We start from the raw sequence: 13310 nt of genomic DNA, 5'->3' as shown, positions 1-13310 counted from the left end.
AACAAGGGACAGAGAGCGAAAGCAAGCAAGCGGAGCCCAACCGAGTGGTGGCCAGCGGGACCGGAGCGAGCAGGGCCGGAGCGTGCGGGAGCGAGCGGGGCCAGGAGCGTGAGGGAGCGAGCCTGACGGGAGCGAGCGGGGCCGGAGCGAGCGGGGCCAGAAAGAAAGAGAAGGGGGCCCCCCAAAAAAAAAAAAAAGTTAAATTTTCTATTTCCAAACATGCCCATGCTGGCCAGGAGTGTGGCCTAGTGGCAGAGTGCCACACACTCACCAAAAAAAGTCTAGAGGCCGGGAGTATGGTTTAATGGTAGAGTACCTGCTTAATATGCATGAAGCCCTGGGTTCAATTCCTCAGTACCACATACACAAAAAAAGCCAAAAGTGGAGCTGTCACTCAAGTGGTGGAGCGCTAACCTTGAGGAAAGCCCAAGGACAGTGCTCAGACATTGAGTTCAAACCCCAGGACTGGAGAAAAACAAAAACATGTCCACACTGTAATATTTCTAGTCCTTGATGCAACTGTATGCAACTGAATCAAGCTCCTTTCCCGCTTCTGGACAAAGAGTAAATATGGCCTGACAACCACATTTTTGTTGTCAGTAGTGGGGCTTGAACTTAGGACCTGGGCACTGTTCCTGAGGTTTTTCTGCTCAAGGCTAGCATTTTACCACTTTGAACCACAGTTCTGGTTCTGGTTTTCAGATGGCTAATTAGATATAAAGAATCTTATGGACTTCCTGCATGAGGCTGGTGTCAAAATGCAATTCTCAGATCTCAGCTTCCTGTGTAGCTAGGATGACAGGCAGGAGCCACCAGTGTCCTACTCTGCCCCCTTGGTTACTTAATGTTTTGTACAGACATGCATAGACTGAAGAGATAGAACTACCATCTCAAATATTACTTGCCACTTCTTTCTACATCGTTATATTTTGGCCTTGGGCTTACAATCCAAACAGACAAAATAATTTTATTACATTTAAGTGTTTCTAGGCTCCTTCTTAACACATTTAGCTGATTGGTGCTTATTTTAATAAAAGTCTAACAACCTTTCTTAAACTTTCTAATTGGTTAAAGAGCTTCTGGTGTTTATCACAACCAGTCACTATGTCATTGATTAAGGCAGTCTGCACATCAGCACAATCTGAAATCAGATTTTTTTCCCAAACCAGCTGGGCTTATGAAGCAATCTCTAAGGGAGCCCAATGTGAGAGGAACCTAAGGTAATGCCGTGCATGATAATGACACGAGGTAGAGGAAATAAATCAAATTGCCATGATAAATAGTACAACTGCTTTCTGCTTCACAAATCATTTTCAGGCTTACTTAACACAAGGTGGGTAACATTTCCTTTTCTCTCATGTATCCATCCAAGAGCCCTGTGTCTGGTTGCATTGACGGTAAAGGTTCAGTACATGAAAGGCAAGTTTGAATGGTCTTTGGCCTATTTTAGCTGTTATATTGCAGGGTAAGTCCTAAGATCCACATTTTCAGCCAGAGGCAAAGCGATGTTTAAGGTTAGCCACTTCACTATGAAGCATGAGAATTTAGAGCTCCAGAAGAAAATAGAATCACTGTGGTTTATTACATACATGCAGCCCTCCTTTAAAGCTCTCAGGTCAGATCTAAGCACTCACCAAGAACAGAAGCCTGGTACATAGCTTTCACTGATATGCTAACAGTTGTCTTTCTTAGAGGACATCCAGGTCACATTTTGTAAAAGCAGACCTTGTAACTAGAGATCATTTGATGCACACCATTATGACAAACACTTGGAAGGATTTTATAAGTAGACTAAAAATGGCTGGATTTTATTTACTTATTTATTTTTTTGGTCATGGGGTTTGAACTCATCCTGGGCACTGTCCTTGAGCTCTTCAGTCCAAGGCTATTGTTTTACCACTTGAGCCACAGCACTACTTCCTGGATGGGAACCTTTTAGGGAAAGTGGCCAAAAAATGAAAATACTTTAACAATGGTTATGATGGTCTTTGGTTTCTATGTCATGTCTTTTTTGGCTTTAAATTTCCATCTTTATTTCAATAATTCCATTTTAATTATCTGGCTGATGAGCTTTATTACATTAAGATATACCCTTCAGGATAGTGCTGTGTGCTCTCAAATGAAATATATGCAGCCAATGAAGAAATTTAAGCTTGATCTGGCTCTCTGGAATTTTACCCAGTGTTTTCTACACATTTGCAATAATCTGTGGAGACCTAAGCACTTTGGGCCTCTCATCCACCCACATGGAAGGTGAACAAGATCATAATTACTACGTCAAATAATAACACTTTCAGCAGGTATCCTCTAACCTTCCAAATAAGCTGATTCTCCTATTAAAAAGGGATGACTTGCATTGATAAATGAGGCATAAAATAAGTCTGGATTGTCAAAAGTTCTGGGTTTTAACAATTTAAAATGAGTCAAAAAGGAAGCAACTGAAAATATTTGGGAAAAGAGTGAAATACAGACTAGAATCGGCAATCATGTGTTTTCTTCCTCATGACTACATGCATCAGTGCTATTTCGGGGAAGGAATAAGAAAATATGTCAAACTCACGAAAGACTCTTACAGGTCTGAAGATATTTAAAATTTTAGTCACTGCATTTAGTATTTTTTAACATTGTCTATTTATTTCACAGACCTTATTTTTTTAAAAACAGATCTTTACAGAAAAAGGCCACATTTTAATTTTATTTTTATCTGGACAAAGCTCTGATAGATCACATATTTCAAATCCAAGATTATGTAAACCAAGGCCAATTACAGAAGAAAACAAACAGATGGAAATGTCTTCTAGATCATAATGCTCTAGGATCCAGTTTAGTGTTTGACTCATAGCAGAAAAATTACATAATCTATGTAAGTAAACTGCTATTCGCTATCCAAATGTGCATTGCTACATCATACACAAACAAACTGGGGGGAAGTCTATTTGGCTCTGATGAATAATATAATGTTATTAGACCATTTTTATCTTGTGTTAAGAGAACTTAGAAAAATAAGCTTTAAGAATATCTTTAAACTTAAAGAATGTTTTTGATGAGCAGAGTAAGTCAGGATGAACAAAAAAAGTAAAAAGACTTAGAGATAAGATTAGCTCCAAAGTACAGGGAAAAGGGAAGAGGAAAGGGAATGGGGAGAGACACAGAACCAACTTTCTATCAACTGGACAGGTGCATGCTGCTGCTTCTTTGTATATCAGTCTAATGCTTTATAGGAGCTGTTTGGGTGGATGTGAGCACTCCTACTTAGGGTGTTTGAAATGCTGTTTTTTTGTTTCATTTTGTTTTACGCTCATATGAATTTGTGCGCATGTGAATTTAATTTGGTTGAATGAAGCTCCCCTACCCTTATACTATGCAGAAGCTTGATACATAATCTGCTTAGCACAAACAAGATCCACAAAAGAGAAACTTACTACAAAATAGGTTACATTCCATCCTATTAACTGTTTCTATATGTCCATCTTTTCTGACAGGCTCCAACAGCTTTTCCTGACACATGAGGAACATTCTGACATGCTGTCCCATAGACAGTGGGAATTTCTAAAATTCATGCATATATCCATCACACACTTCAGGAATTGGGTGACTCTTCCTTCTAGACAGTCTGCTGTCTATATTTAGCTATTTTAGCACTCTTCCTAAGTAAAGTGGGTGAAAGGCACACAGTTAGAAATCTATATTGTTCTTTGGCAGTAGAGTTGGTAATGGGCTTTATGGTAGAAAGATGTTGATATGAGTAACATCTGGGATGTGTGGAACCCACGGCCACAGATGATGGCAGTGACACCGACACAGATGACTATTGTAGTCAGGGCATATAGGGAGGAAAGAGAGAAGGGGCTAGAAAAAGGCATGGAGACATCTTCAAAGACAACTCACAGAATCGCTGGCAGCCAGGCTGAATGTGTTGCTTCCCCTCTGCCAATAAGATTAGAACAAGAAACATTCTTCACACCGAACACCAGAAGATAAGAAAATGTGCAGCTGCCTACTGTGGACTGCTGATAGCATGAGATAGTATCACTACGATACTGATTAGGACTGACAGAGAATGTCTAATTTCTACCTAAGGGTAAAGCAATTTCACTGACTACCTGTTAGTCATACTTTTAGCTTCCCTTCCTATCGTTCCCTTTACAGATACCCCTCTCTCAGGGATAAAGGAGATCATTACCAGGAAGGGTACTTAAAATCTGGAGGGAAAACTCTTTACTGGACAAAGGGAGTGAGTCTGGGCTGGTAAAGAGCCTTAGAACAGAGATGTTGAAGCAGAACAAAAGCAGGACAAGCAATGAAGAGACAGAATTGCAAGAGGAGGAATAAAAGGGAAGCCAAGTGAGAGCCACAAAGCAGAAGTGATGGTTAAACAGCAGGCCATTACTTTTCTGACAGCCCTGTGGAGGGTCTGATTTGGCAACTTCACTGGAAAGCTCTGATTCACCTAGAAGAGGGACAGAGGGACACCCACTGTTCTAACAGGAGTAGTGTGCTGGGATTCAGAGTCACATTTAGCAAGAATGGGCAGTCTATTCAGCAAAAGGCTATGTGTAGCTACAAGGCTTTACATGCATGACCTTATAAGGATTTTTTTTTTAAGTGAAAGGAGTCCATTTAAAATCAGAAGGAAGAGTCTGGTTAGGCAGAAAAACCCAGTGTATATAGGAAACCAGCATTTGAATCCTTGGGGGCGGGGTAAGGGGCAGGGAAACTATCTTTTCTAATTTTATAGTTTTTTCAACACTAACAGGGAGAAAATTCCTCTTGTGGCCTATATATTATATGGAGCCACTTGACCTTGTCATTGTAACATGATTACAGCAAACCTCCAATTCTTTAGCCTAGGGGAAAACATGCTTTCCTAAGACTGAGCAGCCTCAGGAATGTATGCTCTCAGTTTCTCAGACTCTGGCCTTCTATAAGTGTTTTCTCTGTTCTGCTTGAAGTAATTCCTCTTTACCAGTTTCCTATAGTAGAATACACAAATATGGCATTCCCAGAGTTTAGTGATCTGGGTCGTTGTGGTCATAACCATGGGCCACAAATTGTTGTGAAAGGCTATGACTATAGACAGATCCACTCATTTCCTTTCCCTCCTTATTCCATTTTCTCCTCTACCCTCTCTTGAATGTGCTTCTAAACGCCTACTTCTAGAAGGATTTGGTGCTTCCCTTGCCATTCAAGCTTCAGCACTGGCTGACTGCCAAGCCTCAGAGTCCTCCTCAAAACCAAATCTCTCCTTCAGAAAACTGACACCAGCGTGCACATTCTCATATTCTCTCTCCCTCTCCCTCTCCCTCTCCCCCCCCCTCTCTCTTTCTTTTTCTTTTTGGTGGGACTGGGTACTTGAACACTTTTACACAAGGCTAGTGCCCTGCCACTTGAGCCATAGTGTCACTTCCGGCTTTTTGTGAGTATGTAGTACCAAGGAATTGAATCTAGGGCTTCCTGCATGCTAGGCAAGCACACTACCACTAGGCTACACTCCTGGCTCCAGCTCTTTAAACTCTCTTAACATTTTCTTTACTTCCTTGTGTGACTTTGTCGAATACTATGTAGGGTAAATAAAACAAAGACTAACACAATGCAAGGCTAACATAATGCCTAGCATTAAGACATAAAATAACTAGTAGATGCCATGTAACGGTGATCATAGTTTAATTTAATTGCTAAGAAAACCACTAAGATCAGTCACTTCCAGGAAAAGAACATGGAGTCTAGCTGGATAAGGTAGATAATAACTTTCAATGAAAGAGTAGGAACTGCTTTCCTGTATGCCAACAACTAGAGGAGCGAGGCAGAAATCAGGAAAGCAACTCCTTTTGCAATAGCCTCGAAGAAAATACAGTATCTAGGAATTAACTTAACTAAGAATGTAAAGGACCTTTATGATGAAAACTTTAAAAACCTGAAAAAGGCAGAGAATGTAATTAGAGATTCCCTCATTGAACAACTGTTTGTTAAACTTGTCATTTAAAATATGATATAACATAAGCCATATAATTAATGATTGTTCTTAAGGTACTATGTTATCTCTCATCACTTCTACTGTCCCTTGGTTATCTCACATTGTTACACTATCTCACTTTGTTACCTGATATATCGGATATATTTGTATTAGGTTATTTGAAATTGGATAGGGAACGGGGAAAAACAAGATGAGGGGTGGGGGAGGGGAGAAGGGAAATGGGGACCATGACATGTGAAAGGGTATCAATGTGTGGGAATTAAGGTACCATTTATCTGGCAAATATCATGTAACCCTTCTATTAATTACAATAAAAATATATTAAAAAAATTTTAAAAAACTGAAAAGGAAATTAAAACAGAACTGAAGAAATGGAAAAACCTCCCATGCTCCTGGATTGGAAGAATTAACATCATGAAAATGGCAATCTTGCAAAGGGCTATCTACAAATAGAATGCAATATCCATCAATATCCCAATGTCATTCTTTAAGGAAACATAGGAAGCAATGCAAAATTTCATATGGAATAATAAAAGACCCCGTATAGCAAAAACAATTCTTAGCAGAAAGAACAGCACTGGAGGAATACCAATACCAAACTTTATACTCTAATACAGAGCTATAGTAACTAAAACAGCTTGGTACTGGCACAAGAACAGGCCTGAAGACCAATAGAATAGAACTGAAGACCCAGAAATCAACCCACAGACCGATGGCCATCTAATCTTTGATAAGAGAGCCAAAAAAAATAGAATGGAAAAAAGACAGCCTCTTAACAAGTGGTGCTGGCAGAACTGGTTAAGCACCTGCAGAAAGCTAAATTTGGATCTTTCCATGTCACTCTGCACCAGGATTAATTCCAAATGGATCAAAGACCTCGAGGTAAAAACAGACACCCTAAAAACTTTACAAGAAGGAATAGGAGATACAATAGGCCTCCTTGGCACAGGGAGAAACTTTAATAAAGACCCAGAAACACAACAAATTAAAGAAAATCTGGACAAATGGGACTGCATTAAATTGCAGAGCTTTTGTATGGCAAAGGACATAACTAGCAAGATAAATAGAAAGCCCACAGAGTGGGAGAAGATCTTTACTAACCATACAACAAAGGCCTCATATCTAAAATATATCTACAGCTAAAAAAATTGAATCTCTTCAAAACAAATCTTCAAATAAACACCATTTCATTAAAAGATGAGCCAAAGACTTAAAGAGAGACTTCTCTGAAGAAGAAATAAGAATAGCCTATAGACACATGAAGAAATGCTCTATATCTCTGGCCATAAAAGATGCAAATCAGGGCTGGGAGTTTGGCCTAGTGGTAGAGTACTTGCCTAGCATGCACGAAGACCCAGGTTCAATTCCTAGGTACCACATACATAGAAAAAAGCTAGAAGTGATGCTGTGGCTCAAGTTCTAGAGCTCTAGCCTTGAGAAAGTCCAAGGATAGTGCTCATGCCCTGAGGCCAAGCCCAGGACTGGCAAAAAAAAAAAAAAAAAAAAAAAAAGAAATGCAAATCAAAACAACTCTGAGATTCCACTCCAGTTCCAATGGCCATGATCAAGAAACCCAATAACAACAGATGCTGGTGTGGATGTGGCCAGGAGGGATCACTACTACACTGTTGGTGGGAGTGTAAACTCATTCAACCACTCTGGAAAGCAGTATGGCAATTCCTCAAAAGACTAAGCATAGAGCTTCCCTAGGGATCAGCAATTCCACTCCTTGGCATTTACCCAATCATCCAGAAACAAAGCCATATTAAAGCCACTACCACAATGATGTTCATTGCAGCAAAGATATGGAACCAACCAGATGCCCCTCAATAGATGATTGGATCACAAAGATGTGGTATTTATGCACAATGGAATTCTATGCTGCCATCAGAAAGAATGACATCGCCCCATTTGTAAGGAAATGAAAAGACTTAGAAAAAAAAATAATATTAAGTGAAGTAAGCCAGACTCAAAGGAATATAGGCTCAATGGTTTCCTTCATTTGCAAAAATTAGTACAAACCAAGGACTCTCTTAGCAGAGAATTACAATAGCTCAAATCCTGGATGCATATAGGATAAGGCCACATTATTGAACCTCAGGGACATGGAAACAAGAGTTTAATTATGAGTGACCGTTGTTCTTAATGTACTGTGTTTTGTTTTTTTCTCTTCTCTTTTGTTGCCTTTTGGTTAATCTCATATTGTCACAGTATCTGACTTTGTTAACTGGTATATTATATATATATATATATATAATATATGTTTATTTGAAATAGGAGGGGAAAAAGATTAGGGGAGGGGGTGGAGGGAGAGAAGTGGGGAGAAAAGATGAGAAGGGGTATCAATGTGTGAGAAATAATGCACTTTCTATCTGGCAAATATAACTAACTCTTCTATACATTAAAATAAAAATTTTAAAAAAGGTTTAATTTTCTTTCTTTCTTTCTTTCTTTCTTTCTTTCTTTCTTTCTTTCTTTCTTTCTTTCTTTCTTTCTTTCTGCAAGTCCTGGGCTTGAGCTCAGGGCCAGAGCACTGTCCTTGGGCTTTCTAAAGACTATTTAGAGCCCTACCACTTGAGCCATACCAATACTTCCAGCTTTTTTCTATGTACCAAGGAATCAAATCTGGGTCTTTGTGCAAGCTAAGCAAGCACTCTTACCACTAGGCCAAACTCCCAACCCAAAAGGTTCCATCTTTCTTCAAAAACTTAATTATAGGTGAGATGGCTCACTCTATAATCCTAGCTACATAGCTATAGCTATAACATGAATGTCAGGAACATCACAGTTCAAAGCTAGTTTAGGACAAAAAGTTAGCAATCCACATCTCAACAAGCAACCCATAGGGGGTGACAGAATGTTCTGGACAAAAATGAGACCTTACTTGAAAAATCATAAAGCAAAAGGGAGCTAAATGTTCTGGACAAAAATGAGACCTTACTTGAAAAATCATAAAGCAAAAGGGAACTAAAAACATGGCTTAATGTTGGTAGCTCATGCCTCTAATCCTAGCTATTCAGGAGGCTGAAATCTTGAGACTGTGGTTGAAAACCAGCTGGATTTTAACCTTTTTTTTTTTTTTTAACTTCAGCACAAAAGTCCGTGAGACACTCATTACCACTTAACTACCAGAAAACCAGAAGTGGCACTTTGGCTCAAAGTGGTAGAGTGCTAGCTTTCAGCTGAAGAGCTGAGGGACAGTGCCCAGGCCCCATGACTGATTAAAAAAACAAAAAACAAAACAAAACAAAAAAGCATGGCTTAAGGGGGGGTAGAGAACCTGCCTAGCAAATAAGGCCCTGAGGTAAAGCCTCAGTAGTGCTAAAAACAAACCAAAAAAATCCTCACAATAGTCATGATACAGTTAGGGTCAACTTGTCTGTCCCTTTTCCCAAGTCATACTATGTGCTTAAAAACAGCACAGATTTCTTTTGAACAGCACAGTTACCAAAAGAGGCACATTCTGAAGCACTGCTGCCACCAATCCTTCCAGAAAACTCTCACCTAGAATTCTGGGTTCCCTTCTTATATTTACATGAAGTTTTGTGTGTTGTTACAACTGGAAAGCTTTTCCCCCATATGGCAACAACTAGCTTAAAAAAACAACAACGAACTTTTCCTTTATCTCTCAAACCATAAAACATACTCAGCCCTATGACTATGATCACAAGCTGGTCTTCCTTAGGAAATTTTCATGGGCTCAGTCTCTTGTGTTTGTGTCAAGAGGATTTGGCTTAAAAAATTGTTGGCTCTAAGGCCTCACTAGTTGTTTGACTTTGAGCAACTGACTTTTGTAAGACCATAGTGTTTCTAGGCCTTTAAGGGTCTGTTGTCCCCTTATAATGCCACTATGCTGAAGTAGAAAGTTCTATGCACATGTGAATACAAACACATACAAGTAAATACATAGAAGGTAGCTCACAAATAGACGTCACCCAGCAGGATTAACATTTGTGAATTGCTACTGAAAGGTCAATGAAAGGAACCTGAACGCAATCAAGTGAATAAACACAGCTCCCTTGACCTCCCATCCATCTCTGGAAGTTGTCTTCATATTAACCCCAGTCTAAACAGAATTTTAGGCTATGTTTTATTAGAGAATGTGAGGATAGGTTAATTTGAGAAGGATTAAATGTAAGGATAACAGTAAGATCTTTCTGAGCCAATACAGATGCAGCCCTAACTCCTAGGACCATAACCAAGAAATGTACATCTCTGAAAACAGAAAGATAAGGTCCAATGTCACACTCAAAACCCCAAAGAACTTCAGTGAGATGAAATTGAAAGTTCCATGGTTCTAGTTAAATTCTGCATAACAAGGAGAGCAACAAATTACTTCTTTGTTTGAAATAACCAGTGCTACATTTACCCTCATGAGTTCATGCTGTCTAGGTGAGCCCCTAACCAGGAATAACCATGAAGGTCAGCCAGTAAAGAGAAATGTGCAACACATTACAACAAATACTAATAGTTACTCATCCAGGTATTAAATCACTCAGCCCAAGAAATCACCTTTCATTGAATACTAAAACCAATGGCAGACCACTCACCTTCCTCAAAGCTGGCATTCTTCTGTCTCACTAAAACACGGAAGTTTCCAACAGGATCTATACTTCCAACCTAGAACAGACCCAACAATAAACCTACAGGTCACTTCTCTTTTTAGCAACATGCCAGGTAATACAAGATGTTTTGATGTACTAAGTATGCTGTTTAAGACAAAGAAAAGGCCTTTTCTATTATGATCTTTTCTGTCACACAGATTCCTCTAGTCACACAGCTGCCCTCTCTACTTTCACTCACCTTTCTCTATGCAAGCTGACTCATCTTCAGAGGAGTCAGAAGTATTACAGCCACTAGCCAGCCCAGCTTGAAGGCTTTCTGTGCTGCAGACTGCCTGAACTTCCTGATACTCTTCCACTTATTAAAGGGGAGAAGGTAATATTGTGGGTCACACTACACACATCTGTCCACTATGATGGCATGAGAAATAACCATTCGATGCTTGCTTCATTGAACATTCCATGAAGGAGACGGCTGCTGGTTCTTTGGCACTTTAGTTTTGGTAGGCTACATAAACTGAGTATGACTTCAAAAAGCAAAATCAGATCATGCTAAGAATTTGCTAGACATTTCAAAACACACCCATGTCTTTAATCTGCTGGTCCTAACCCAGACACAGAAAAAACAAAGTTGTGGGGGGAGGGAAATGGGAAACAGGACATGAGAAAGGGTATCAATATTTGTGAAGTAATGTACCTTCTATCTGATGAATAGAATGTAACCCTTCTATTAATTACAATAAAAAATATATGAAAAAAAAAAAGAAAAAACAAAGTTGTTTCTAGTAGGGCTGGTAAACTTTAGCACAAATGTACTTGTTTCTACTTTGCTTTAGATCAGCATGTCGAAAAGTTCCCTAAACAAGGAAGATCTTTCCTCCTACACTATAAAACGATATCCTAATTACTTTTCAGACATTTGATTTTTCTGAGAGCATTTCTGTCTGAAGGGAACACAGAGGGATGCCTAAGAGCTGATGATCTTCCGAGTGTAATATACTAATAAAGGAAAATGTTAAGACTGTGGATGCTGCTTTAAAAAGATAATATTTGCATTAAAAAGACAATATTTTCCGGGCCAGGAGTTTTGGCCTAGTAGTAGAGTTCTTGCCAAGATTCAACTTCTCAGTACCATCAACAAAGAAAAAGCCAGAAGTGTGCTGTGGCTCAAGTGGCAGAGCGCTGGCCTTGAGCAAAAAGTGTTCAAGGACAGTGCCTAGTCCCTGAGTTCAAGGGCCAGGACTTGCAAAAAATAAAAATAAAAAAGTGATATTTTCAAAAACAAAAACACCTAACTTTTCATTGTATCAAGGTAAACTTTATGGCTTCTGTTCTGAAATTGTAAATTATAAAAGAAGGAAACTGGGCCAGGAACATACACGAAGCCCTGAGTTCGATTCCTTGGAACCACATACTCAGAAAAGGCCAGAAGTGCTGCTGTGGTTCAACTGGCAGAACACTAGCCTTGAGCAAAAAGTGCTCAAGGACTCAAGGACTGTGCCCAGGCCCTGAGTTCAAACCCCAGGATTGGAGTTTGGCCTAGTGGGAGAGTGCTTGCCTAGCATACACGCCTAGCATACACGAAGACAGAGGTTTGATTCCTCAGTACCACAGACATAGAGGCACCAGAAGTAGTGCTGTTACTCAAGTGGTAGAGCTCTAGCCTTGAGAAAGCCCAAGGATAGTGTTCAGCCTCTGAGTTCAAGCCCCAAGACTGGCAAAAAAAATTTAAAAAAATAAACTAAATTTGTATTTGGTTATTTGAAATTTGATAGGGAAGGGGGGAAAACCAAGATGAGTGGGGGTTGTGGGGGGGGGAGGGAAATGGGTACCAAGACATGTGAAAGGGTATCAATGTATGTGAATTAATGCATCTTCTATCTGGCAAATATCATGTAACCCTTTTACTAATTACAATAAAAAATGCAAAAGAAAAAAAATAAACTAAAGTTATTAGTGATGTGTACAGTGTTATATGCTTTACACTTTTAATTTCTTAGATAACTGACTGATAAAATCACTTAAAAGAAGAAAGAAGTAAGTATGGGATGGACCTTTATAGTTTCCATGAACCAGAAAATGATATATTAGCAGATTCCACAACCTTGATGTAATCTCCCAGAAACCCTGACCTTTCAAGCACAATAGCAGACTGCTTACCTTGGTGACAGTGCCTTCAGCCAGGCTGGAGATACTAAAGTTGGCTTCTCCTTCTTCAGTTTTAGATTTTTTAGCAGAAGGCTCTTCTTCATGACTAAAAAAAGAAACAGTTTTTTTTTGTTTTGTTTTGTTTTTTCCCCCCTTAAACCAAAGAGGCTGAGGTCTGAGCACCCAAGTTCAAAGCCTGACTGGGCAGGAAAGTCTGTGAGACTATTATCTCCAATTAAGCACTAGAAAACTTCAAGGAGTGCTATGGCTTAGTCTTAAGTGAAAAATCTCAGGAACAGTGTCCTGCTCTTGAGTTCAAGCCCCACAAACAATAACAACAAAGGTTAAAAAAACAGGATATTTTATGTGAAAAGTATAAACATTTTTTCAAGCAACAAAAAATAAGAGTCACTTCATTTAGTCCTTTAATTTACAAATAGACTCTCTCACTCCTTCCACCTCAGGGCCCTGAGGGCCAGACTAAGAGAAGCCCTGGCTCTGTCTCATAGTATAATATAAAAGTCAGCATTAACAACTACATCACAAAGTCCTTGCAAAAGATGAACAGGTAGTAAAAACACCACTTAAAGAAATCTTTGAGACTGGAAAAAAGAAATCTATCTTCC

The 13310-nt window shown here is 39.3% G+C and overlaps 1 protein-coding gene across 1 annotated transcript in view; it reads right to left on the bottom strand.

Moving 5' to 3' along the window:
• Positions 1-13310, bottom strand: part of Xrcc5 (X-ray repair cross complementing 5) — a 106053-nt gene that overhangs the window by 38737 nt on the left and 54006 nt on the right. Inside the window, exons 15-16 of the mRNA XM_090354775.1 lie at positions 12697-12790; positions 10525-10594 (exon numbers count right to left, since the gene is read on the bottom strand). Coding sequence (XP_090210901.1) covers positions 10525-10594; positions 12697-12790 — 164 coding nt within the window. The remainder of the gene's footprint in view (positions 1-10524; positions 10595-12696; positions 12791-13310) is intronic.

This window comes from Megascapheus bottae, chromosome 21 (genome assembly GCF_031878675.1).
Source record: "Megascapheus bottae isolate mThoBot1 chromosome 21, mThoBot2.hap1, whole genome shotgun sequence".
In the NCBI taxonomy this organism is placed as follows: domain Eukaryota; kingdom Metazoa; phylum Chordata; class Mammalia; order Rodentia; family Geomyidae; genus Megascapheus; species Megascapheus bottae.
The sequence above is the reverse complement of the archived record's forward strand: the minus strand, read 5'-3'. Positions and strand labels throughout refer to the sequence as shown.